This window comes from Globicephala melas, chromosome 8 (genome assembly GCF_963455315.2).
Source record: "Globicephala melas chromosome 8, mGloMel1.2, whole genome shotgun sequence".
In the NCBI taxonomy this organism is placed as follows: Eukaryota; Metazoa; Chordata; class Mammalia; order Artiodactyla; family Delphinidae; genus Globicephala; species Globicephala melas.
The window spans coordinates 12,004,308-12,029,783 of NC_083321.1; the positions used below are offsets into that span (position 1 = coordinate 12,004,308).

At 59.2% G+C, this 25,476-nt stretch overlaps 1 protein-coding gene across 3 annotated transcripts; it reads left to right on the top strand.

Annotated features, from left to right (window-relative positions):
• The first annotated feature begins 862 nt into the window (after window positions 1-862).
• Window positions 863-25,267, top strand: TNKS1BP1 (tankyrase 1 binding protein 1). 3 transcript variants are annotated; one of them, XM_030864391.3, is made up of 12 exons: window positions 863-1,008; window positions 4,145-4,252; window positions 5,316-5,949; window positions 7,433-7,502; window positions 11,501-12,847; window positions 14,876-16,998; window positions 22,206-22,587; window positions 22,802-22,952; window positions 23,064-23,191; window positions 23,888-24,045; window positions 24,282-24,354; window positions 24,840-25,267. In XM_030864391.3, exons 2-11 carry the CDS (start codon window positions 4,159-4,161, stop codon window positions 24,340-24,342), a joined length of 5,148 nt encoding a protein of 1,715 aa, XP_030720251.1. In that variant the 5' UTR covers window positions 863-1,008; window positions 4,145-4,158; the 3' UTR covers window positions 24,343-24,354; window positions 24,840-25,267. The 3 variants fall into 3 exon arrangements, with proteins under 3 accessions (XP_030720251.1, XP_030720249.1, XP_060159174.1); XM_030864389.3 differs by lacking the exon at window positions 863-1,008 and adding an exon at window positions 3,734-3,824; XM_060303191.1 differs by lacking the exons at window positions 863-1,008; window positions 4,145-4,252; window positions 5,316-5,949; window positions 7,433-7,502 and adding an exon at window positions 10,138-10,197.
• Window positions 25,268-25,476: the final 209 nt, after the last annotated feature.

Consider the following 25,476-nt stretch of genomic DNA (forward strand, 5'->3'; position numbering starts at 1 on the left):
TGGACAAGCATCGTTTTTCACTCTCTTCTGCTGGGATGGGCCACCTGAGAGTCTAGAAATGAGAGCTGATCTGATTAGGAAGTGTCTCTCATAGTTGCACTCCATTAGCCAAGCTGAGGGGGCAGCTCCGGCTCCATCCTTAATCACCTATGAGTCAAGGGTTTTCCAAGTCTTCAGATAATGGAATCGGGATTGACCAGCTTCCCTGTAGCAGGGGTAATGGAAACCTGAGCCCGGGGAATTGGGGAGGATGAGTGGGGTGTGTGTGTGTGTGGTGGGGGGTGTAAGTCTGATGGAGATGCAGGAAAGGTGTGGAGTATGTGTGAAGCTTTTCTTACGGGAGGAAATGAGTGTGCCGCATTTTTAGGTTGGGAGGAGTTTATATACGGGAAGGGAGCGTAACAGGAGATAAATGAGGATTAGCGAGGAAAATAGAGCTTCCAGTCATCCCCGCGGTGGCTCTAAACCTGAATTTATACACGTGGAGTGGCCACGTTGCGTAGGCCCTTAGGTGTTTGCACAGGAAGCCTCTGTAGTTGGCCAATGGTTACCTTTTCTCTAGCCGTGACTCTGGTGCTGCAATCAGTACAGGCGGCTGGGCCTGAGAATTGGGCCGTCCTAAGGCAGTCTCCTCTCTAGGCAGTCGTCTCGGTGGCCATTTTGCCCAACCGCTCTTCAGCAGCTAAGTTGCGTCAGTTTCGCGGGGGTCTGAGCCTGTGGCCGGCCCCTCATTTGCAAGTCTCATTAATAATTGAGTACCTGGGCTGCGCCTGTTCGCGTAAGACCCGGCGGATTCCGCACGGTCTATCCACTCCCGGTTTTCACCGGTTCATGGATATTCATGAGGCGCTTTGGGGGCGTGGACCTGGGCGGAGCTAGGGGCGGGGCCCTGCCACAGCTCGTACTGGCTTGGTCCCGCGGTGGTGGCGGCGGCGGCGGTAGCGGCGGCGGAGACTGGCATCGGGCTGCCGAGCCCGAGCAGAGCGGAGCCGGATCCCGGGGGAGCGCGTGAGTGTGCGGGGGCGGGCGGGAGGGCGAAGGAGGGGGCGGGGTCCGGCATTGGGGGCGGGGGAGAGGCATGGAAGGAGTGGGCGCTTTTCAGTCGGGACCTCGGTTGAGATTGGAGGGGGGGGTCACCAGGAAAGTTTGCAGGGGCCGGGGGCGCGGGGTAGGCGGGGGACACAGGGGAGCTGCCGCGTGTGCGCGGGGGCGGTGGGTGCACGGTCTGGAGCTCGTGCTGACCGAGCCAGAAGAAAGGGGGGAGGGGGCGAGGGCTTGAGGAGGAGCCGGGGGCGGGCGGAGCTGCTGGAGGGACCCCCGCCTTTCCCTACCCCCGGGCCTGCGCTAGCCCCCTCCCCCGGCTCCCTCGGCACGCCCCCAAGCGCCCCAGTCCGCCCCCACCCGGTCCTTGTCCCCAGTCCCTCGTCTGTTCGCCGGCTGCTCCACATCCCGCGCACAGGTTCTCTGCTTCTGCCGCCGCCGCCCCCTCCTCCGCCTCTTCTACCCTGTTCTCTCAGGCTGCTGCCGTCCCTCTGTGTCCAGAGCTCCCCACTGGGCCCCTCCAGACGGCCCCTCGCCCCGGGCTGTTCCGTCTTCCCGTTGGCCCTCCCTCCTCCAGCAGTTTACAGGCTGTCCCTTCCGACCTCTCTGGCCCCAGATCCGGCCGGAGATCCCAGGTCCATAGGGCCGACCCCGCCTGCGGCGATGCTTCTCTGGGCCTCAGCTCCCGGGGCTGGAGCTGCCTGGCTTCTCCCCTGCCCTTCTGGCGGCCTGTGCTCCCAGGGGTCAGCTAGTCTCCTGACTCTTGCGGATTGGGAATGCTCAGAGCCTCTGAGACTTTACAGCTTTCGGCTCTGGCCTTGGTCACCTGGCTTTCCTGGCTGGGGCCTCTGAACTGCTGCGACCCCCTCCTCTTGGGAAAGGCGAGCTGCAGCTTCTTTGCTGCAGCTCCTCACACTGCTGAGGTGTCCACCAGGCCCCCAGCTGAAGGGTTTTTCGGTTCTGGACCAGTTCCTCTCCATTTCTAACCACCCACAGCATGTCCCTGGTAATAATGTTCAGGGACAAGGAAACAGTCTTGTTTTTTTAAATTTTATTTTTTTCCCATCATGTGCCCCTCCTCCACGCACACTTGGACCGGCTGTGCACAGTTACTCACCCACCCACCCACAGGGAGCATCCTGTGTGGTAGCTGGCTGACCGAGGGATTGACAATCATGGGTATCTCTCTACCTCCTTCATATCCCCTCCCATCTTTGAAACAAGATGGGGCAGGGTAAAAGTGAGAGGTGGGTGGGTTTTGCAAAGGTTGGGCACCTGAGGTCCCTTCGGATTTGGTGCTGTCTTGCCAGACCACCCGGAGTGGGTGACTTTGAGGAAGGCAGTGCCCCTTGCAGGTTGGAGAAGGTTGGGTCGTCCTCACTGACTGTGGGCACACTAGGTGATAGGAAATACCCCTCTTCCTTTGGAACAAGGGGGGCAGGGCTCTGTCAACCTGGGTGGGGGTCTTGAGGGTGGGATGGTGCTTCAGGAGCCAGGATGGGAACTGAGGAGGTGGTGAAGTGTCTGAAGAGCAGGTGACATGACTGGGGCCTGCAGGAGAGAAGGAATGGTCAGGAACAACGGAAACCTGTGGTTTGGGGAAAGGAGGAGGTGGTCACCAATGTGTTAGCTCGTCGGTGACACTAAATGGAGTCATGCTAATAATGGCCAACATTTACTGGACGCTTATTATGTGCTAGGCATTGTGCTCAGCAGTTGTGTGCATCCTCTCATGTAAGCCTCTCTCTCTCTCTCTTTTTTTTTTTTTTTTTGCTGCACTGCATGGCATGTGGGATCTTAGTTCCCTGACCAGGGCTTGAACCTGTGCCCCCTGCCGTGTGCAGTGAAAGCGCAGAGTCTTAACCACTGGACTGCCAGGGAAGTCCCTCATGTAGGCCTCTTAACAGTCTCAGTAACTGTGTTTTTCACATAGGGAAACTGAGGCTTAGAGAAATCAGCCATGTGCCTAAGGTCACAGAGCTAGAAAGCGGTAGGTCCACCCAGCATTCGAATCCATTTGGTGTAGCAGATCTGAAGCTGCTGTTACAAGCTTAGAGGAGGGGCACCCGTTCGGCTTCCACCGTAGGGTTGTGTCATTAGGTTTAAAATTTCTACTTCAGCCCCGCTCAAAACCCCTCAGGTCAAGTCTAGGCTGGTGAGTGATGCCCACATACATTCCTGGGCTGTGGCTGTCCCACTGTAACTGTCCAAGAAAGGGAACCCTAGGGAGTTTTCCCCCAAGCCACCCCGCCCCCCGGGTGTTCTCAAGCCCTGTCCCATTCTCCCAGCCCTGGCCTGGGCCGGCTCCTCCTTCCTCTTGGCGAGGCTCTGGAAATCCAGTGGGAGGCCATTGCTATGGCAACAGGACTAGGCCCTGACTTTACCTCATCAAATTCCAAGCTGAAGCCAAAGCGATTGAGAAATTAAAGAAAAAAATGTATTCCAGATGTTTACTTTTTATTCCTTATTTTTCCGTGTTTGGATGAGACAGCTCTGAAGGAGGCGGGAGTGCGGCAGGGATGTGGAAGGAGGAGGGGGGACGTGGGGGGAGAGGGAACCACTCCCAGCTGCAGGAGGGAGGGAGAGAAGGAGGGGGAGCAGGAAGGGGGAAGCAGGCAGGCAGGCAGGCAGTGGGCGGAGCCCCAGGTTGGGGAGGAGCGGGTTTTTCCCGTCTCCCATGAGGTGATTCACAGAGAGACTTCAGACTTTGCGGACCTCTTACTCTGCCCCTGAGTAGATACCTCGAGTGGGGCCACCGGACCCCGGGGGTTACCTTGGGAGAGGTAAGTGGGGTGCCACGAAGAGCTTGGCCACAGGACGCAGCAGTGCGCGGCTCCCTGAAGCTCCAGGACTTTAGGGTTAGGAGACAAGAGTTGGAGAGTGATCTGGGAAGTGTGGAGGGCGTGGCGGCTGGGGACCTCCCTTGACCTCCCCCAGCCCCCCTCCTGAAGTTCCCTCTTCCTGTCCCGCACTCTGCCTCTGCCAGAAGTTGGAGACGTCCCTCGCCACCGAGCCTGCTGCCAGCGCCCAACCCTTTTACTTTCTTTTCCTGGGTCTTCAGCCACCCCAGCTTGCACCCCTCTGCTTCCCACTTCTCACGCAGGTCCGCCGCATGTGATGGAAGTATCCACTCTCAGGGAAGGCACAGCCATGGCTTCCCTACCGCCCCGGGAGCCAGAGGAGGAGCTGGTATCTGCTGGCTCTGAACCAGGTACCTATGGGTGCAGGGTGGAGCAGCGGGGTGGCTGGGAGGAGGGTGGGAGGGGCGGAGGCTTGAACCCCCATTCTGTCTTGGAGCGGTTGGGCGAACGATGACTCTGTGCAGTGAGAGGGAGGGAGGGAGGAGTACTCAGGACGGGCAGGATGAGTCTGAAAGGTTCTTAGCTTCCATTGGGACCCTTCAGAACTGTTTGAGATCACAGCTCTCCAGCAGAGGAGAGCAGACTAACCTTTGAGATGGTGTGGATCAAACCACATGTTTGACAGAGGAGGAAACTGAGGCCTAGGGGGGAAATGGCATGCACCTCTGGATTTGAACCCAGGCCTCCTGGCTCCCTGTCTAGACGCCTTTCTTGCCCTGAGCCAAATGAGTGGGCGATGAAGGATTCTATTAAAAGGGCTGTGGCCATGAGTAATTCAAGGTCTTTTATTTGGTATTGAAATGCCTTATGTAGAAGGTAGGTTTCTGGTCCCCCCCCCCCGCCTGTACCAGGTTTACTTCTGTTTGGCTTAGGTCAATAGTAAGTTTGCATTCCTGATCACACACCAGATGACAGTGGGGAGGTGGCCTGAGTGTGCACTGGGGGAGGGGGCAGCAGGGTGGCAGAGTAGGGACGCTGAGCTGGGATAACAGGTTTACTGTGGATGGTAGTATAGCAGAGTATCATGTAAGAGGAAAGGACTACCTTGGGGAGATGGTGGGCTGACTAACTGATGTGGGTAGGCAGGTACTCATTTATTAGCTCAGCTGCTCATTTATTCATTCATTTGTTAAGAATGTGTACTAGGTGCAAAGTGGGTACAGGGAGAAATAGCTGCCAGCTGGACCCTTAAATAGCTTTAGCTTATAAGGGGGACTGACTAGACATTTTGGGAATTTGGAGATGGGAGATGTTTCTGGCACGTGTATGGAAAATCAAGGAAGACTTCATGGAAGAGGTGACATTTGACTTGTACCTAGAAGGATGTGAACATTTTGAGTTTGTACGGTGGGAGATGAAGTTCTGATTGCTGTTCTTCTGACATCCCCCCAACCAACCCTTTCCTTTTGGTAGGTGACGCTCGGGCCAAACCCCCTGTCAAGCCCAAACCCCGAGCCCTGCCCGCCAAGCCAGCCCTGCCTGCCAAGCCCAGCCTGCTGGTGCCTATTGGACCTCGGCCTCCCCGGGGTCCTCTGGCCGAGCTGCCTTCTGCCCGGAAGATGAACATGCTGGCGGGACCCCAGCCCTATGGTGGCAGCAAGCGTCCCCTTCCGTTTGCACCCAGGCCTATGGCTGAGGCCCCTACTGGAGGAGAAGCCACCCGAGAGACTGTGAAAGAGGAACGTGGGAAAGAAGAGGTATCCCCCTTGACACCTCCAGCTCGATGTGCCGCCCCGATGGGTGTGCGGAAGGCGCCCGCCCCCTTCCGCCCAGCCTCGGAGCGCTTTGCAGCCACCACAGTGGAAGCGATCCTGGCCAAGATGGAGCAGCCGAGGAAGGAGGTCCCGGCCAGCCCTGACCGCCTCTGGGGCTCCCGCCTCACCTTCAACCATGATGGCAGCTCAAGATATGGCCCCAGGACCTATGGTGTGGCCGCAGGTCCCAGGGATGAGGATGGTGGGACCCTCTCCAGGGAATGGGCCCAGGAGGGGCCGGCAGAGTCTCCCACAGAGTGCCCTGAAGAGCCCAGCAAGACCCCCGAGGAGAGGTGAGGGGGTGGGAGGCTGTATGTTTGGTTGCAGCCTGGAGGACAAAGTGGTAGTTGCATCTGCGATTGTGATCTTCGCTTATGGGTTAGGTCTGAGTCACAAAACATTCCCCCAGCAGGCAGTGCTACTATGTTCTTTTTACAATGATAGTTCTTTATACAGAGTTGGTATATGTTTTTAGTAGAGTTCAAATGTACTATATGGAAGTTTATTTTCAGGTTTTTTTTTTACTGAGAGCCAATCTTTGCCTCACTTAATCCACAGCCATGCTGTTTAGTGAAGGGAATATTAGACCCATTTTAGAGATGAGGAAACTGAGGCTCAAAAGTGACTTCCCCTGGTCCCTTAGCAAGTGAGAGAGACAGAGCTGGGGTTTGAATTCGGGTCTGTTTTCTTCCAGTGTGTGCTTTTAACTTTAACTGCTAGCTCGTGCTGTGGGTGCAGCCGTGTGCCAGGTGCTGTGTGTGTGTGTGTGTGTGTGTGTGTGTGTCAGTTTGAGGAGGGCACAGTCTGGCTGTGAGGAGGAGTTTGATGGGAGAGGAAAGACATGAACACACCTTGATGCCAGGCCAGCTAGTGTCAACGCACAGGAAGTACAGCTAGGTTGGAGACTGTTGCGTATGGTATACTTGCCTAGAGTTGGTGCCAGTATATAAAAGAAGGCTGACCAGGAGGTGCCCCTGGGCACTGGAAGAGGCTGAGGGCTGTCAGCTGCATGGAGGCCATCCTCAGGGCAGGGAGAGCTGCTTGAGGCACTTGGCAGCTGGGCCCCTCGCAGCTCTGCTGGGCCCACAGGCCCCTTCCCACTCCTGCTGCAGTGGAGGGCAGGGCCGCTGTTGTCTGAGCTGAGCTGGAAGGTAAGATTCTTGCCCTACCCTGTGCTGCCCTGCCCTCCAGCCTTTCCCCTCTCTCACCTTCAAGTGCCTGGAAGGCAGGGCCTCCTGTCAACTCTTTTGTCCCAGGCCTGGGCTCCCAGGAGGTCACACCCTGTCCTGGCTGGGTTCCACCCTTCATCTTCCCCTCCTTTGCTCCAAGCCAGGCTTAAAATGAACAACTTCAACCTTGGAAAATCCTCTTCCCTCTTTCCCTCCCCCTGCAATTCCTCAAGAAGTATTGGCAAGGCAGCAGGACCAGCTGCATTCTCCCTGGTGGCAGGAGAACATTAACCCCTTAAGGGAAGGGGGGCGGGTATCTTTTTGGGAGCCATGGAGGGGTCTGGGCAAGCTGCATCCTCTTCCCAAAGGAGTTGACGGAACTTAACCCTTGGTGTGCAGGTGGGGAACAGGCACTGTCTCTGGGGCACTTTGTGGAAACTGCATAGCGTCTCTGTCTCCCAGTAGGAAATGCCTGTGGGAGGTGGGAGGCAGTTAACATTGGATGCTGTGCAGTCACTTAGGCAGACCCTTGATCAGCTCTCCCTTGTCTACCCTGTGACAGGCTCTTCCATTCTAGGCCTCCATTTCCCCTCTTTCTCCCTCACAGGAACCCCCTTTCGGACCTGGCCTTCAATGGGGACCTGGCTCAGCTGGCCAGCTCTGAGCCACCTACTGACGTGAGTTATTCTCCAGTTACCAATCAGAACCGTGGTATTTTAGAGCTGGGAGAGTCATCTAAGATCATCTCTTTCGCCTCCTTGTAGTTTAGATGGGGAAGCGGAGGCCGTGGAGGAGGTGACTGGCCCAAGGGCTGGCCCCGGGACTCAGGTTTCTCAACTTCCAGGCCACCCTGGCTAAGTGTGGCTCAGGCCCTGAGGCTCTTACAGTGTCCAGAACAACTGTCCTTGATTATCTACTGTGTGCTGGGCACATCCCAGGAATGTTGACTGACTTAATCCTTGTGGTAACTCTAGCTAGCAGGCCCTTTTGGTCCCATATGAGAGGTGAGGACACCCGGGCTTGAAAGGTTAAGTAACTTACCCAGGAGCTGAGGCAGGATCTGAAGGGTCTGAGTCCACGGCTCTCCCTGGCCGGATTGCCTTCTCAGGGTTCAGAAGAGAGGAAGAGTCCTTTCTTGGGGGTTTCCTGTTACATCCCCTCTCCCGACAGTGTGCTCAGAGGGCAGAACAGCCTGAATTTCTGAGTAAGTGATGTAAAGGATGGTCCTTCTTACTCATAGAGCCCTTGCTAGCCAGAGGCTGTCCTATCTGCCCCATGAGGGAGACCTGACTCCATTCATTTGTCTGTCCAAAAGTATTTATTGAGCAACTACTGTGACCTGGGTAATGGGGAAACAGCAGAGAACAAAACAAAGACCGCCCCTGCTCTCAGGGAGCTCACCTTCCAATGCGGGGAGGCAGATGCCAACACAGACATCCCTGTGAACCAGCAGATGTGTAGTGTGTCAGACAGGTGCTGGGGACACCTGGAAGGGTTCTGGGGTGAGGGTAACAGGGGGAGGCCTTGCTACGAAGAGGGGGATGGAGTGAGCTATGTGGATGTTGGGGAACAGCATTTTTGGCAGAGGAAAGTGCAAGTATGAAGGATTTGGTACCTTCCTGGCAAGGAAGCCTGGATGTCTGGATCGCAGTGAGAGAGGAGGAGTTGGGCCATAGGGAGGACCCAGAGGTGATAGCCTTGCAGGACCCTAGGAGGACCTTTGCTTGCGTGAGGGTATTATGCCATTGAGGGGCTGGAGGAGAGGAGTGACCTCTGCTGTTTTAGTTGTAAAGAGTCACCCTGCCCTCTTGGTTGCAGGGAGCCCAGGGCAGCAGCAGGGACTAGTTAGGGGGCTGTTGGGATAACCCAGGTGAGAAATGATGGTGTCATGGACTCTGGAGGTATAGCCCGTGGTGGAGATGGCGAGCAGTGGTGGCCTCTGTCTAGGATCTGAAGGTGGCGTGGACGGGACTTGCAGATAGATTGATGTGAGGAGAGAGCAGAATCAAGGATGACTCCAGGGCTTCTGATGTGAGCGATCAGAAGGTTACTGTTTACGGAAGAGGGGACTTCTTAGGGTGAAGCAGGATAGGGGGAGATCAGAGGGGCTTGCTTTTGGATTTGTTGAGTGGGAGATGCCTTGTAGACATGCAGGTGGAAACGTCGAGGGGGCCGTGGGATATTTGAGTCTGGAGCTGCAGGGCCTCGTCAGTGTAGAGATGGTAGTAAAGACAGCTGAGATCACCAAGGGAGTGGGTGAGGCCTAGCGGAGGAGCGCGGGAGAAGCTGGAAGGAGCAGCGGTGGGGTAGAAAATCCAGGCAGTGTGGAGTGCTCCGGAAGCCACGTGAAGCTAGTAGCTTGCAGGACTCGGGGGGCTGGGGGGGGACTGGGGGAGGGCGGATTAGTGGTCAGATGCTACCCATGGGGCAAGGAAGATGAGCACTGAGAAATGGGAGTTAGCTGCAGGGCGTCATGGGTGACCTTGGCCAGAGCGGTGGGACGGCGGGTGAGGAGAGAAGCCCAGTTGGAGGGGGTTCAGCAGAGGATGGGCGAGAGCAGCTGTGGGGATGGATACTGAATGGAGAGCCCTGTGTTTAAGAAAAAGGGGTGGTAGCCAGAGGGAGAGAAGGAGTCAACAGCACTGTGTTGTCGTTTCTTTTTTTAAGCCAGAAGAAACGAGAGCAGTTTGTGTGCTGATGGAAATGATCCAGTAGAGTAGGAAAAATCAGTGGTGCAGGACAGAGAGAGGAGGAGTTGGCCTTAGCTCTGAGCAAGGACAGTTCATGGCCGCGGCAGGGAGCAGAGGGCTTGGGCTCCTGTGCGGGCGGCGGGGCTGCGGGTGCTGGTGTGGGTGTCCTCCGCCCGTGGCCTCTGCGTTCTCAGGGAAGGGGGGCAAGGCTGTCAGCTGAGAGAGCCCGGGAGGAGCTGTGGACTTTTGAGGAGACCAGATGGGAAAGCGTTGCCTGGGGGGTGGGGTGTGTGTGTGGTGGGATTGCTGGGCCGCAGGGGGGCCCTCTGAGGGCAGGGGGGTGAGCCGCAGGGGGCCCAGCCGTCCTGGTTGCGCGCTTTTCTCCAGCCACGTCCAGAATGGCTGTCTGGGTGCAGCCTTGAGGTGGGGAGAGCTGTGTATTTAAACAGGTTAAGCAGTAGGGTGAGGGAGGGAGCTGTGTAAAGAAATGACATCAGTGGCGATAAAGAGAGAAGGGAGGGAGTCTGCCGGGCAGAAGCAAGGAGGGTTAGTGGCTGTGCTTCTCAGAGGGGCTGAGGGATTAAGCCGGGTGGGGGATGGAAAGAGGGAGGTGGACAGATGGGGGTGGGAGTGGGTGAGCGGGACACCTGAAAACGAGGTTATGGAGGAGCAGTCGTTACAGGTAAGGACAAGGTCTAGGGTAGGATCCTGGGGACAGGTGGGTCACAAAGGAATAGGGGAGAGGCGGGCAAGGACTGGAGCCAGGATGCTGGATGGGTTGACGGTGTGACTGTTGGAATCACTATGCGTTATAACAGGGGTAGCGCTGGGGAGGGTGGCAGTGGTCCAGGAGCTCTGCTTCTGAGGGAGGAAGGGGTCTGTAGGGGCCTCTAACAGGAGGGGTTCCGGATGGTGTAGTTTAAGGGCATGAGCTTTAAATTAACCAGAGATCTGTAGAGGGGACAGGGTGGAGGGAATGGAAGTTGGCCTTGAGAAGGAAGCAGGATGCCTCCCCCTGCCCAGACCCGGTGGGTGATGATGGGGCAACAGCCCCATTGGCAAGAGGGCGGCAGGGGATCGTGATCTCTGGGGGTGGGCCGAGCTCAGGTGGGGCAAGACTCGTCTGGGGCCAGGCTGAGTGGAGGGGTAAAGGAGTGCCAGGTGTTTGGTGGCCCCAGTGTCCCACAGTATCCATTCTCTAAGTCCTATCCTGAAAGGCCATGTGCGCAAATCTTACTTAATCCTCACCTAACGGTGAGATGGACATTGTTGCCACCAGCCCCAGGGTACAGATGGAGAAGCTGAGGCTCGGAGTGACTTCTGTGCGGGAGGGCGTACAGCTTACAAGGGCCGGGGCAGGGGTAGCTCTGGGCCAGGTGCTTTCCCGTCCCCTGGGCCTTTCACCTGAACGCTGAGGCCGGCCTGCCTGCCTCCTTGAGTCGGTCCTGTGATGCACAGAGCCGGGTGGAGAGCTCCACGCCACCCCTGGGAGGTAGGAGCTGCTCCCGGGAGCTGGTCTGGAGCTGCATGGGGCCTGGAGTCCTGCTCTGAGGCCGGACCTCCCCCACCCCCAGACAGCCGGAGTCCCAGTCCTCCTTTTCCCTTTGTAAAGCCAGTGTTCTTGACCCAGGAACTCTGGACCCTTTAGAAGATCCTTAGGTGAGCTCTGGGTGGGTGGGTGGGTGTGCGGGGGAGGGTTTGAACCACCTGAAGTGGCGTGAGTGATACCGTGTGAATAAGGCGACGTGCATTTTGTGGGGAGAGGGCCAAAAGGAGGGGTCTGTGGACCCTGAGAAGTTTAAGACACTCGAAGTCATCTCGGAGCCTCTTGCGGCCGTCTTGGGTGGCTGCCCCTCTGCGCCCGGGTTTCCTCTGTGGAGTGTGAGCGTGTGAGGCAGCCGCTGACCTGAGGTCTCTGCGGGGTTGGCAGGGGGCCCCCCACCCAGCGGAGTGGTGAGTGATGGCTCTGGACCTTTCTCTTGCAGGTTTCCAAGGCCTGGGTCCCCTCCAGTCCAGGCTCCACCAGCCCAGGCCTCCCCGTTGAAGCCTCGGGCTCAGCCCCTGAGTCTCCACGTCCTTCCTCACCCGATGAGAGCTCTCCCCGCCACTCACAGCTTCCAGAAGCCCAGAGCCCTGCAGCTTCCGGAGCTTCTCCCTGCCTCCCCAAGACCCTGGCATCCCCATCTGCGGCCCCTCCTGATGAGGACTCCTGCCACCCCACTACTCCGGGGCTCCCCTCTCTGGGAGCCCTGGAGGCCTCCAGACCTGGCAGCCCTCCCCTCCAGGAGCTCTCGGGGCGCCGCAGCCCGGAGCAGCCCCCAGCTGCCTTGCCCCAGCCCCTAACGGACGGGGGTGAGTTGCTAGACCTCCCTTGGACGTTGCCATCAGGGGACATGGCGGCCACAGGGGGTGAGGACCTCCGTCCCGTCAGCCTGGCTCAGCGCCGATTTTCTGAAGGTGTGCTCCAGCCGCCCGGCCAAGACCAGGAGAAGCTGGGGGGCTCGCTGGCTGCCCTGCCCCAAACCCAGGGCAGCCAGTCGGCCCTGGATCATCCCTTTGGAAGTGGGACACAGTCCAGCTGGAGCTTGTCACAGTCCTTTGAATGGACCTTCCCCACGCGGCCTTCGGGTCTGGGGGTGTGGCGGCTGGACTCCCCACCCCCCTCCCCCATCACTGAAGCCCCTGAGGCCGCGGAGGCTGCAGAGGCTGGAGACTGGGCTGCATCCAGCAGGGAGGAAGGAGTGTCCCAGCAGGCGCGAGGGGCCCCGCCAGCTCCAGAGGGCCCAGGAAGGCCTGGTTCCTGGATGCAGGCGGATGATCTGGGCACCTCCCCAACCCAAAAGGGCGATGGGGAGAACCATCCTCAGCCCGCAGCTCTCCCCCTCGAGCCCCTGCCAACAGCGGGGGACCAGCCTGGACCAGCCTTGCTGCAGGCAGAGGAGAGGTACGAGGAGCGGGAGCCCCTGCCTGGACAGGGATCCCTGCTTCCTCTGCCCACCAGGGAGGCCGCCCTGCCCATCCTGGAGCCGGTCCTGGGGCAGCGGCAGCCAGCACCCCCTGACCAGCCCTGTGTCCTCTTTGCCGCCATCCCCGACCCCGGGCAGGCACTGCCTGCCAAGGAGGAGGCCATGACCCTTGCCCAGGCCGAGACCACCAAACCCAGGACAGAGGTTCAAGACCCGCGAAGGGCGTCCCCCGAGCCTGCAGGTCCCGAGAGCAGCTCCCACTGGCTGGATGACCTCCTGGCTTCGCCATCACCCAGTGCTGGAGGTGCACGGCGGGGAGCTGGATCTGAGCTGAAGGACACACAGACCCCAAGTGCTTGCTCTGAGGTGAGGACAGGGCACGGGGCGGGGCTTGGATGGAAGCCAGGCCTTCGGAGGGTTTTGTTCTTTCAACGTGGATTTTATGTGATCAGAGCTTGGGATCCAGCCATGATCAAGGGCACCTAGGACGTGCCCCTCGGAGCTGTACCGCCAGGCAGAGCTGGCAGAGCAGAGGGTGTGGGCAGAGGTGGGGGGAGGAGGACCAGCAGGAAGGAGTTAAGACCAGGCTTAGGCTTTAGTGTGAGTCCTTATCTGACTCCAGCATCCACCGGCTGACGGGTCTTGGGAACATACCCCAACCTCTAAGCTTCAGAGTCCTTTCACAGTGATGACGTTTGCCTCTTAGGCTTGTATTGTGGGTAAGATAGACGTGGAAAGCGCTGGGTGCGATGCTTGGCAAACACTGAGTGTTCAGTACGTTATGACGGGTGGCATTATGAAGGGCACCAGCACAGCCAGTTAGAGCTGTGAGCTCTGGACGCAGACTGCCTGGGTTCGTGTCCTGGCCCTGCTCTTTGCCCACGTGTGACCTTGAGCAAGTGACTTTTCTGCCTGTGCCTTGGTTTCTGCATCTGTAAAATGGGGAGAACAGTGATGAGCTCTACCTTGTAGTGTGACGGTTACAGTATCTGTAAAGTACTAAGAACAGTGCCTGGCTCATCACGGGTGCTTGGTGAGTGTTGCCTTTTATGAACGTTATTACTATTAAGCTCAGACTTGCCTCTGTAGACAGGCAGCTGAGGCCCAGAGGAGGCAGAGCCTTGTGCAAAGGTTACCCAGCAAGTTGGTGGCTGGGCCAGGGCCAGAGCGCCAGTTCCAGGGCCAGTGCCCTTTCTCCTACCAGGCTGCCCCAGAATCTCAGGGCTGGGGTCCAAGTGGCTTTTGAAATGTATTTTTCAAGCCCAGCCTGGGCTGGTAGGGGTGGGGCTGGAAGGAGGGAGGAGCCTGGGGGCCTCTGGGGGCAGAGGTGGGGGGAGGAGGACCAGCAGGAAGGAGTTAAGACCAGGCTGGCTCCTGAAGTAGGTGTGTCTGTCCCAGGATGTGGGTGACTCAACTGGCTTCTGGGCGGGGCTGCCGGAGCTGCAGCTGCTCTGGAGGGAGCGGGGCCAGGGCCAGCGAGAGCCAGAGCCGGAGCCATCGGACAGGTCTGGGCGAGGGGAGCGGCCCAGCCCTGTCCTGGCACCCGCCGCGCCCAGTAGCCCGGGACGGGCAGGGGGCAGGAGGCAGGGGCCATGGCCCGACCTGGGGACAGGGAGCCCAGCCTGTCTGTCTTGGAGAGGCTGCTGGCCAACGCAGCGCTGCGGGATGAGGCTGGCTGGCTTCGCAGCCCTGAGCCCAGGGCTCCCCCACCCGCAGGAGTGAGTCAGGGAGTGTGGGGTGGGGCGGGGTGCCGGAGCCGGCTGGGTCTTTTCCCCGGTGCAGGAGGAGGCTGTCCCTTCTGCCTCCCAGGCGGGCAGGCGGGCAGGCGGGCGAGGACTGAGAGGTCTTCCCGGGGAGGCCTAGGCAGGAGGGTGCTTTCCTTAGGGAGGAAGTGGCTGGGAACTCACGAGGGCTAGAAGGGTGTTGGGATTTTGCCTTGGCAAGGAGATCATAGAGGGGCTTAAAGAGTTCTTGATCTCTCCTTGCTGAAAGTATAGCCCCATACCCATGTGAAGACCATTCTGCCAGGCAGCCTCTCTCCTGGCGGTTTGCTAAGTGTTGCCCAAGGGCTGTAAACGCGACCATGGGATCATCGATTGAGTGTCCGTGGTGGGCCAGGCGCTGTGCTGAGTGCTTGGCTTAAATGATTTTGTCTAATCCTCTTGTACCACCCCACAGTAGGAATTACCTCATTTAGGGATGAGGACCCTGAGGCCCAGAGTGGTTAAGTGGTTTGTCCAAGGTCACACAGCTGGGATCCAAACCCAGGCTTTCTGTAGCCAAAGTGGGGCTCTTGGGCACTAGGCGGTGCTGACTCTCTCGTTCTGGACTGATTCTCGCCCTGATTGACTCTAAGCATAGTTTCTTTGTTTCTCTCTTTTTCCTGATGCCCAGGGACTCCTTGGCTGGGCCCGGAAAGATCTGCAGAGTGAATTTGGGATTGTAGCAGACGCACATCCCAGAAGTTTTAGTCCTTGCAGCTGGTCCCAAGACACTTCTCAGGACTATGGCCTTAGGAGTGCGAGCCCTAGAGGGGGCCCAGGCCTTGGAGAGAGGGACTGGACCAACAAGTGCGGGCACGGAGTGGGGGAGGGGAGCTCCAGGGAGTGGGCCAGCAGGTGTGGCATCGGCCAGGAGGGGATGGAGGTCGGCAGCCAAGATGGGAGTGGAGTGTCGGCCCCGGGGGGGCTCACGGCCCAGGACCAGGTGATTGGAAAGGCAGCCCAGCCTGGCACTCCGCAGGGCCAAGAGGTAGATGTTCGCGACTGGGAGTTCAGAGAGAGGGATTCCCAGGGCTCTTACTCCAGCCAGGGTGTCGAAATCCAGGGCCAGGAATTTGGGAAGAGAGATTCTCTGGGTACTTACTGCAGTCAGGATGCAAGCTTTCAGGACTGGGAATTTGGGAAGAGGGATTCTCTGGGTGCTTCTGCCAGCCGGCATGAAGATGAGCAGAGCCAGGAACTGGGGAAGAAGGACCAGCTTGGCAGGTACGGCAGCCAGGACGCAGGTGAGCCGGACCAGGAGTTTGGGAAGAGCAGTTCTTCACTGAGCACCTACAGCAGCCGGGGCGCAGAGCAGCCGGACCAGGATTTCGGGAAGAGCGCCTGGATGAGAGACTACAGCCGCGGTGGCAGCTCCACGGCCCTCGGCTCCCAGGACAGAGGCTTCGGAATGAGAGCCCTGAGTGCCGGGTTCAGCCCCGAGGAAGCCCAACAACAGGACGAGGAGTTTGAGAAGAAGATTCTGAGTGGCAGAGAGAGCCTGGGCGAGGCCAGCAGGGATGGAAGCTGGCCTGAAGAGGCTGAGTCTGGGGGCTTGTTCAGCCCCAGCAGCCCCCAATCACAGGATGGGGCACTGGGACAGAGAGACCAGAGCAGCTGGCAAGGCGGTAGTGCCAGCCAGGAGGTCGGAGGGCTGCAGGGCAGACAGCAGGCAGGGGGCCAGAGCCCCAGTGATGCCGACCGGGAAGACAGGGAGGTGGGGCAGCGAGGCTGGGCCGGTGACTTCAGCCTCAGCATGGTCCCCCAGCCAGAGGCGGCCTTCAGCCCAGGGCAGCGGGACTGGAGCGGCGACTTCTGCGTGGAGGCGGCCGAGAGGAGCCGTCAGTTTGGCATCATTGGCAACGACAGAGCGAGCGGCGCTGGCCTGAGCCCTTCTGGCAAGATAGGAGGCGGCCACTTTGTGGCTCCCGGGGAGACCTTGGCCGGGACCATGGACTGGAGAGACCAGCTGGGCCTTAGGAACTTGGAAGTGTCCAGCTGTGTGCGTTCTGGGGGCTTGAGTGAAGCCAGGGAGGGTGCTATGGGGCAGGTGGGCTGGGCAGACAACCTGGGCTTGAGAGACGTGGAGCTGGCCGGCCGTCTGGAGACTGGAGGGTCTGTGGAGCCCAGGGGGATCGGAGTCGGGGAGAAGGACTGGACTGCTGAGGTCGGATTGAGGGGCAGAGATTTGGCGGCAGTGGGGGAGGTAGGAGACCACAGCCAGGCCAGAGAGAGTGGCGTGGGGCAGACCGACTGGTCAGGTGTGGAGGCAGGAGAGTTCCTGAAATCAAGGGAGCGTGGAGTGGGTCAGGCAGACTGGACACCTGACCCAGGGCTGAGAAACAGGGAGCTCGGGGCGGGCCAAGTGGACTGGGGCGACAATCTGGGCCTGAGGAATTTGGAGATGCCCTGCGACCTGGAGTCTGAGAGTTCCCGGGGGCCGCGGGGGTGTGGAGTGGGGCAGACGGACTGGACCCAGGACTCGGGGCTCCGGAATGTGGAGCTCTTGGGGGCCCTGAGTGAAGCCAGGGAGCATGGGGTAGGGGAGGTCAGCCAGTCTCCTGAACCAGGCCTGAGGAACGACGGCGTCTTGTCCCCTGGCCTGGAGGCCAGAGACCCCTCGGAGGCCAGGGAGCTGGGAGTTGGCAAGACAAGTGGGCCAGAGACCCAGGGCGGAGACGATCCCCTGCCTTCCGTGGCCATCTGCCCCAAGGAACCTGGATCAGAGGCAGGGGAATCCCCCGGCTTTGGAGCCAGGTAAGGGAGCGCCATCCCAGGGTGGGGAGGGAAGGTGTGATGGCTGTCTGAAAAGTGCACCCTTTCTAAGGGGGATAGAAACCGCTTTCCCCCAAGAACTTCTAGTGTTTGGAAAATTGAGATGGTTTGGACTGTGAATTTTTACTTTATTTTTTAAACTGAACTCTGACACACACACAGGTGAGTTCCTGTTTTGAACGATGAATGTGATGGTTGAGGTGTGACTTTTGCAACTCGTGCTTTAGGCTTCCTTGGTGATTGTGAGTATGCTGGAAGATACGTCCTGTCTTTGGTTAGTTTCTGGTGGCTGTTCCCCAGGCCTCTCGGTCCTGAAGCCGCAGGTTCTCCAGGACCAGGGAACACGGATGCTTTCATAGGCTTGGGGGAGGAGGACTCCGTGTCGTCTTGGCCTGAGCACTCCAGGTCAGGGTGGAGCGGGCAGTGGCACTCCTTGCTTCTTGCAATGGGTAGGATCCCTGTGTTTCTTGCCTGCCTTGTCTTAAGGCCCAGAAGAGCATCAGTTTAAGAACCTAAAAGGCAGGAATCCCTGGCGGTCCAGTGGTTAGGACTCTGCACTTTCACTGCTGCGGGCCCGGGTTCAATCCCTGGTCAGGGAACTAAGATCCTACAAGCCTCGTGGCACGGCCAATGAATAAATAAGTAAATAAAATAAAAACAACAACAGAGAATAAATCCTGGTTTAAAAAGAAAACAACAAAAACCTGAAGGGCATTGGGACCTGGCTCCTGGCCCCATGACCTTGGCCTCCATGCACAGAGTTTCTGATAAAGAACTTTCCAAAAAAAAACCAAACCGATAGTTTTCCGAGCCAACCACAGTCTGTCCCTGAGATTTTTCTGTTCTAAAACCAACTGAGGTGATGTTGCACCTGGTGAGGGTGCTAAAAAGGCATTGTTTCCATTTCCCTAACGTTTCCATCCACTGAGGTTGGGGTTAATTCTCTTAACTGAGTAGCAGGTTCGACCTTTTCCAACCCTGGAGCTTCTCTCCTGGCGTGAAGGGAAGAAGGAAGGGGGTGTTGGATGGGATCTGTGTTAGAAGTGGAAGGGGCTGATGGTAGTGGGAGGGGGGCAGGAGGGACCAGCAAGTGTCTAGAGGGAATCGGTGGGGTGTTGGAGGGGTCAGGAGAGGCGTTTGGGGTTGAGGAGAAGGGAGAGGGGAAGGTGGACAGAGCCTGGGGCCAGGACCGTGCCCCCGGGGCGTATTCTGGGGGCTCAGGCTGCTGAGGGGGAGACGGAGTGTGGGCAGAGGTGAGGCCTGCAGGAAGGGCTTGAGTGTCCCAGACTAGGAGTCCACAGGCTCCTGGGATCCTGCACAAGTTGCTGGACCTCTCTGAGCTGTAACATTCCTGGGGGGAGGAGAGTGTAGGCTCCCCGCGGTTGCCCCGGATTCCTCTTCCCGAAGCGGGAAAGGGATTTTATCATCTCCGGTTAGCAGGTCGCAGAGCGGTGTGACCCGCTTTAGGTCACCGAGTCAGCAATGTCTCTTTCTGACTTCTGCGTCTTTACTGCGTTCAAGGCTCTTACACTACCACGCAGTGGGACCCACAGCCCTCCACCTTTCCCCGAAGTCTGGGGTGGGCCTTGGGAGGGGGAAAGCCAGAATATCTCCCCTTGTTTAGGATGGAGGGAGAGGCTGGCTGGGGGACTGGGTTGGGGAAGGCGAAGGGGATCGGCAGAGAAGCTGGGAGTCCTCAGTGTTCAGCTCTCTGAGCTCCGGTCTCCATCACACCTAGAAAACGCTTGGGAAAACGCACAGTGGAAAACGCCACTGTGTACTCAGTGGGCGTACAGGAGACTTAGGGAGTATGGATATTAGCACTGAAAGCACAGGAGTAAGGAAACCTGTATATCTTTCTCTAATGTGGTGTTTCTCAAGCTTATTTGACTAATATCCAAGGGGCTGGTGTTCTGAGCATCTGACTTAGGGAAATTCTACCCTCTGGAAAGTTGCTCTTTAGAGGAAATTTTGGAGGTTCTCCTGGTAACGAGAAGTCCTCGAGGACAGTTCAGAGCCGGCTGGCTTTGGGCCGGTGTGCCAGGTTTGGGTCCTGATTCTGCCATCACCCCTGTGACCTTGGGCAAGTCCCGTCTCTGCTCAGGCCTCCTGTGTCTTGTCTGTAATTGGGAGTAATCGACCCCGGACACCCACAGCATTGATCTTCACACTTACCCTGTGAAGCGGGAAAGGGATTTTATCATCTCCAGTTAGCAGGTCGGGGAGTGGTGTGACCCACCTAAGGTCACTGAGTCAGCAATGTCTCTTTCTGGAGTTGGGCTAGGAGTTCGTACACAGGAAGTGATAGAAACCTGCCTGGCACGTGGTCGTCACTGACCGAATGCTCACCACCAGTATTTGTATCTGTTTTGCAAGTGTGGATGGACGTGAGGAACTGTCCCAAAAGTGAGGGCTTGGAAGACATTTTGGTCATCATCCTGTGTGGGACAAAGGTTCCCCTGCTGGTGATCATTGGCTGTACCACTGTCCGTATAACTGGGACAAGAGCGGCGTTGGGGAGAGCTCAGGCCCCTCCCCTCTGTGTCTAGGTCACCTTGTCCTGGTGGGAGTGGCGCTCCTGGGTCTCCTGAGAGCTGTTGCACTGCCCTCTCCTCTCTCTGGCCTCCTGGTCATCTCCTGCCCCTGCCCCCAGGCCGCAGCGAGGCAGAAGCCTTCCAGCCATTGGCGGGGGTGGGGGGTCTTCACAGAATGTGAGAGGACCCTCAGAGATACTGAGGCCAGCTCCTTCGTTCCGTGGGTGGTGAAGCAGGCCCAGAGAGGCAGTGTGACTTTCTCAAGGCCCCACAGCTTGTGAATGTGGGCTCCTTCCCGTTCCCTTGGGCCCCAGCCCTGTAACCATCTCTCGGGGTGCTCTTCCTGTCTCCCTGGGGTCAAGGTCAGCTGCTGCCCCTTTAGACACGTCATTCCAGCTTCAGTCCTCACTCTCTCCTTTTCGGTCTTGAAGCCTCGAACACGAGGAAACTGATTTTTTGTGCATCTGCTCCATGCCGATCCCCGTGTTTACACCTGGAGTGGCTGTGGGCTGGGCTTGGATAGAGTCCCGGGCCTCAGGGGCCTCTAAGACCAGGAGGGCGAGGGGCAGACGTGGTATGAGACACGTCCTCAGGCCGGGAAGCTGTGTTGAGCACGAGGACGATCACCCTAAAAATTCCTCAAGGGCTAACTGTGTGCTTGGTGCGCGTTTCTGCCAACAGACCCGGCGAAGTATAGGTACTTATATTATCCCCATTTTACAGATGAAGAAACTGAGGCCCAGAGCGGATAAGTAACTTGGCCGAGGCCACAGGCAAGGGGTGCAGTCCATATGTGTGCTGGAGTGGGCAGCGCTCAGGACAGGTTCCTGACCTGCTTCCCTGCCGGGGAGCGGCTCAGGTTATAGGTGTTCTGGGTGCTCCCACAAGGAGAAGGAAAGCTTCTCCCGGGATGGGGTGACGGGTGAGTGGGGTTTAGACAAGTCAGCAGGGATGAATGCTTCCCTCCCCCACCCCATGGTCACCCCCAGAGCCCACCGAGCTCCTCCGCTGCCCTCTGCCCACGTGGCTCTGGGCCAGGGCTCGCTCTGGAGGTGGCTCTTCCCATCCACCCATCCTCGTCCCCTTAGCTCTCGGGGCCTGCCCTCAGCCTCCTCCCTGCCTCACCCCGGAAGAGGCTTTGGGCAGGGCCTCCTCAGGCTGGGTGGGGTGCTGCCACTGCCCCCTCCCTCCCTGGCCTCCCTGATCTCAAGCAGGGGGGCAAGCTGGCTTTGGCCCCCCTCCAGGGCTGCTCCTGACTCCGCTGCCTTGCTGCACTTCTGCCGCTACCTCCGCCTCCCTCCCTCCTGAGACTGCTTTAATTTCCATCTGTCAGCAGCTTGTGGAAGGACAGACTGATACACGCTCTCTCCCGCCCTATCCCTTCTGGCCTGGTACTGACTCACCTGCCTCACACACTTCCCCTCCAATCTGGGACTCGTGGCCTGGCTTCGGGGTACTGTCCTGCCCGCCTCTCCCATGGCTGTGTGCACGGTGTGTGTGTGTCGGGTGTGGCTCTGCTGTGCTTGTGGTGTGGTGGGTATGAGGTGTGTGTGGAAGGAGTGACCGATGAATAGTGCACGCTTCCCTGCAGGAGATGGACCATGAGAGTGTGCAGGTGTATCTGTGTGTTTCAGGGGGGCAGCTGGGCAACACAGGCTCCTCGTGTGAGGAACGTGAGCTAGTGAGAGTGTGGTGTGCTGTGCCTGGTGTGTTCTTGTCATGCTTTGAGGGAGCGGCGGGCAGAAGACGCAGATGCCGTGTCGAGGTGCAAGGTGACCCAGCCTCTCGTTCCCTCGGCAAATGTTTGCTCAGTCCCGCTCCTGGCCAGGCCCTGGGCCAAGGGCTGGGAGCACAAAGGTGGCAGGGGGCCTGTCTTTGCCCTTGAGTTGCTCACAGTTGGGCAGTGCGGACAAAGAACCACGGACTCTGAGGCAGGGGCTGGGCCAGGTAGAACCCAGGGCTTGCAGGGCTGGGGAGAGCGCTGGCTGGGGGAGGGGAGCCGCGGGCTGGGGGAGGGGAGCCGCGGGCTGGGGGAGGGGAGCCAGCCGGCTCAGAAGAGGAATTGAAGTGCACGGGGAGTGAGCAGAGGCAGTGGGAGAGCCTTCCAGGCTGGAACATCTTGTCCAGATACACAGTTGGATACATAGCCATCTGTGAGGGCCGGGCGCTCAGTGAGACTGGGGCGCGGGGACGGCCGACCTGGAGGGTGGGGGCCGAAGAGGCAGGATGGGCAGATGGACCGCTGCCTGGCTTATCCCGAGGAGAGTGACCACCTAAACTGGTGCCCTTGGGAGGGACACAACTGACAGCATCAACAACAGCGACGGTCGTGGTAATAGTAACTTACTTATAGGGCACACACCGCGTGCTCTGCACCGTGCTGGGGGCTTGAGAGTCTCACTGCGGTCCGCCAGTGATTCTGTAGTTAGGAGACCCCGAGGCGTTATAGGTGAAGGCACTCATCCAAAGTCTCAGAAAGTGGTGGACCTGGGATTTGAACCCGCCCGGCTGGCCCAGGTCCTGCCCTCTGTGCTGTGTTGTACGAGGCCCCTGTCGGGAGAAGCGTGGACAAGAGGGAGAGCGAGAGGTTGGGGAAAGCGCCCTTCGGGGAGGGAGATGCAGTCCCACGTGACCTTGGCCTCTGGTCCTCTGCAGCCCTGGCGGATGCCTGGCGCGCTCCCCGCCCTCCGGCTCCCAGGGCCCGCTGGAGGAGACGCCGGCTGCCAGCTGCTCCAGGGCAGCGGTCCGGAGGGAGTCGGCCCGGAGGGAGTCGGCAGCCTCGGGCCTCAGGGAGCTGGCAGAGGAGGAAGGGGCCACAGCAGGCGCTGACCAAGGGGAGCCCCTGGAGCCTGGCTGGGACCATCTGCCCTCCTGGAGGCCCCAGCCTGATGGTGAAGCCAGACAGACAGAAGAGGTGGATGGCACCTGGGGCCCTGCAGGGACCGGGCAGAGCAAGCAGGACCGGATGCCGACCCCCCAGTGGCCCCCCCAGGGCCCTCCCGCCAGCTCCACCAGTCAGGATTTCTCCTTCATCGAGGTCAGTGGAGGGGAGCCCAGGGCAGTGGGTGGGATGTTGTTGGGGGTATGGGGGGTGCTCGTCCCTTGGGCCTCCCTCATCTGTGTGGGCCCCGAGCAGTCTCAGTCCGGGAGGCAGAAAGCGAGAAGCTCCAGCCCGAGGCTGTTAGGGGCTCCCCTGGGCTGGGGCAGGACCACGAAGAGGATGGCAGTGGTGTTGCCCTTGTCCCAAGCAGGACACCGAGATCCTTGACAGTGCCATGTATCGGAGCCGTGCCAACCTGGGGCGCAAGCGTGGGCACCGGGCCCCGGCCATCCGGCCTGGGGGGACGCTGGGCCTGTCGAAGGTGGCAGAGTCGGACGCAAGGCTGTTCCAGGACTCTACAGGTGGGGCCGGGGTGTCGTGTGATGACATCCGTGTCCATGTCTGAGGGTGGTGCAGGGGCAGGGAGGTCTGGGGTTGCCGCCTGTGCTGAGCCCTTCTCTGGGCCCTTGCAGAGCCGCGGGCTTCGCGGGTACCGTCTTCAGACGAGGAGGTGGCGGAGGAGCCTCAGAACCGCCGGACACGGGTGACCAAGGGGCTGAAAGTCAACCTCTTTCCCGGCCTGAGCCCATCAGCCCTGAAGGTACCATCTGATAACGGGGCCATCTGACCACCTTGCATCCAGCCTGCCTTCCCTCCATCCATCTACTCATTCCCTATCCCCTTCCTCGTGTTCCTCCTCTCACTCTGCTCTCCCTGTGCTGGGCGCTAAGTGGGATGGAAGGAAGAACAAGGCGTGTTTGTGTCCCACAACTTCCCGGGGTAGTGGGGGACATGAGCCATGCCGTCATTAGCCCTGGTGAAGGAGGAAGTTTAGGGGTCACTGCGGGGGTAGAGGTAAGAGGCGGGCCTGCTCAGAGAGAGGGAGACACAGTGGGTGCAGGGTGGGAGAGTAGATTGGGGAAGGCCTCATGTGATGACTGTAGCTTCGAGGTGCACAGAGGAGGTGGCCGTGCAGGGTGTGAGGCGGGGAGACGTTGGAGACAGAGGGAATGGGAGGAGCCGAGGCACAGGGACGGGAAGTCACGGCTGGCTTCGTCCAGCCCAGTTAGTCTGGATTCATTTCAGCAGTGTCTCTCTGAGGGCCTGCTGTGTACCAGGCATGGCTCAGCTCTCGGGGGAAGCTCATCTCTAAGCGACTTCGCATCCACTGGGGTGAAAGGTAAAGGGGGTCTGAGCCTGCCTCTGGGGACGGCGTACTCTGGGGAGAAGGCCTAGCCTCCTGTGGCGGCTCCTTCCTGCGCCTCTGACGTCCGTCTGCGCCTGGCTTGTCTCTCAGGCCAAGCTGCGCTCCCGGAACCGCTCGGCTGATGAGGGGGAACCGACAGAGGGCAAGTCGAGTCAGAAGGAGCCCGTGATCCATCGCTCCAAGTCCTGCAAGGTCCCGGGGCTGGGGAAGCCCCTCGCGTTACCTCCCAAGCCAGAGAAATCCTCAGGGTAGGTGACCTAAGCGCCGGGCATTCACTGGCCTCACTGCGTTGGCCTTCCCAGGAAGACCCTGCTTTACAAGAGAGGAGAACTGAGGCCTTGAGACGGTTGGCGTGAGGCCAGTCTGCTCTGTTGAGTCGGTGCCCGAGTGCTGGTCTCTAACCAGGCCCGAGGTCACCTCTCCCGGTGGGAGCGGCCTTTCTGTCCCTGCCACTCCCTTCTGACCTTCGCCCTCTGCCTTCAAGGTCAGAAGGGTCATCGCCCAACTGGCTGCAAGCCCTGAAGTTGAAGAAGAAGAAGGTCTGAGAAGTCACTGAGGTGAGGGCAGGAGCTGGGCTTGGGCCTGTCTGGGGCTGGGAGTGAGTTCAGGGCTGAGGAGGGCCTGCCCTGGAGGACTCAGGAGGCCCCGGACCCTCTTCTAGACCTGAGCTCTCCATCCCTCTTTGTCTGCGAGGCTGGAAGCAGGCAGCTGAGGCCAAGTTCCAGAGACCTGGCGGGTCCCTTGGCTTGGGGACGTCCATCCCCACCTTCCTTCTTGGGCTCAAGGAGGGTCCCCCGTGCCCTGTAGGTGGCCTGAGCGTGGTCCGCCCGCCCTTCCAATCTGGGACCCTGGGGTGCCTTCACTAGGCTCCAGGTGCCCAGCAGGGTCTCCATCGCGCCGGGCTCCGCTGGGGGAGCCAGGCTGCAGTGTGGGGAGGTGGGTGCGCAGTGGACGGGGTGGGGGAAAGCGGAGGGAGAGACGCCGAAGCGCCTCCTCTACTCCCACGTCTCTGCCTGACCTCTTCTCTTTCCTCCTGTTGCAGGTCCTTCCCATCTGGCAGTCTCAGGCAGTGCCTGTCCCTGTGGGGTCCCCGGCAAGGAGACTGCTGAGCCCCCCACGCCCCAGGCTGCAGCCTCTGCCCCCTCCACCTCCGGGGGCCGTCTGGGGAGGCACAGTTATGCACTTTGTATCACCATCCCAACTCCCCTCACACCTCCCTCCCAACCAGTTGTTAGCGGTCGAAGGTTTAGGTCCCTCCCTCCTTCGCTGTCTTCACGCCTCCCTCTCTGCTTCCTCCTCCAGCCTCCTGTGGGTTTTCTTTTGATACCGGTTTATAGCATTTTTTATAAAAGCTTTTGATTTTTGTAACAGGCGGATCCCAGCCCCACCCCTGGTCTCCCTCCGCCATGCCAGGTGCCCCACAGAAACTGATACCATTTTGCCACTTGAAACAATAAAGTTTTTTGGGAATTGGTGCTGCCCAGCTTGTGGTGTGTGGTCGTGGCGCCTCATCCCTTCTCCGAGGCTGTACCTGGGGAGATGCTGGTTCTAGCCCTGGCCGACCAGGAGCTTGCTCTGACCTTGAACCCGTCACTTCCCTGGCACTCGCTGGGCACCCACTGAGGAGGGTGTATTGGTTACGGTAGGCTGATTGCCGATTCACACAACCTCCAAATCTC

Bases quoted from the DNA above. Each gene is read 5' to 3' on its own strand.
- TNKS1BP1 (XM_030864391.3), top strand. From the start codon at position 4,159: ATGGAAGTATCCACTCTCAGGGAAGGCACAGCCATGGCTTCCCTACCG. The intron at 4,253-5,315 runs GTACCTATGGGT...TCCTTTTGGTAG, and splicing joins ATCTGCTGGCTCTGAACCAG to GTGACGCTCGGGCCAAACCC. The intron at 24,046-24,281 runs GTAGGTGACCTA...TCTGCCTTCAAG, and splicing joins AAGCCAGAGAAATCCTCAGG to GTCAGAAGGGTCATCGCCCA.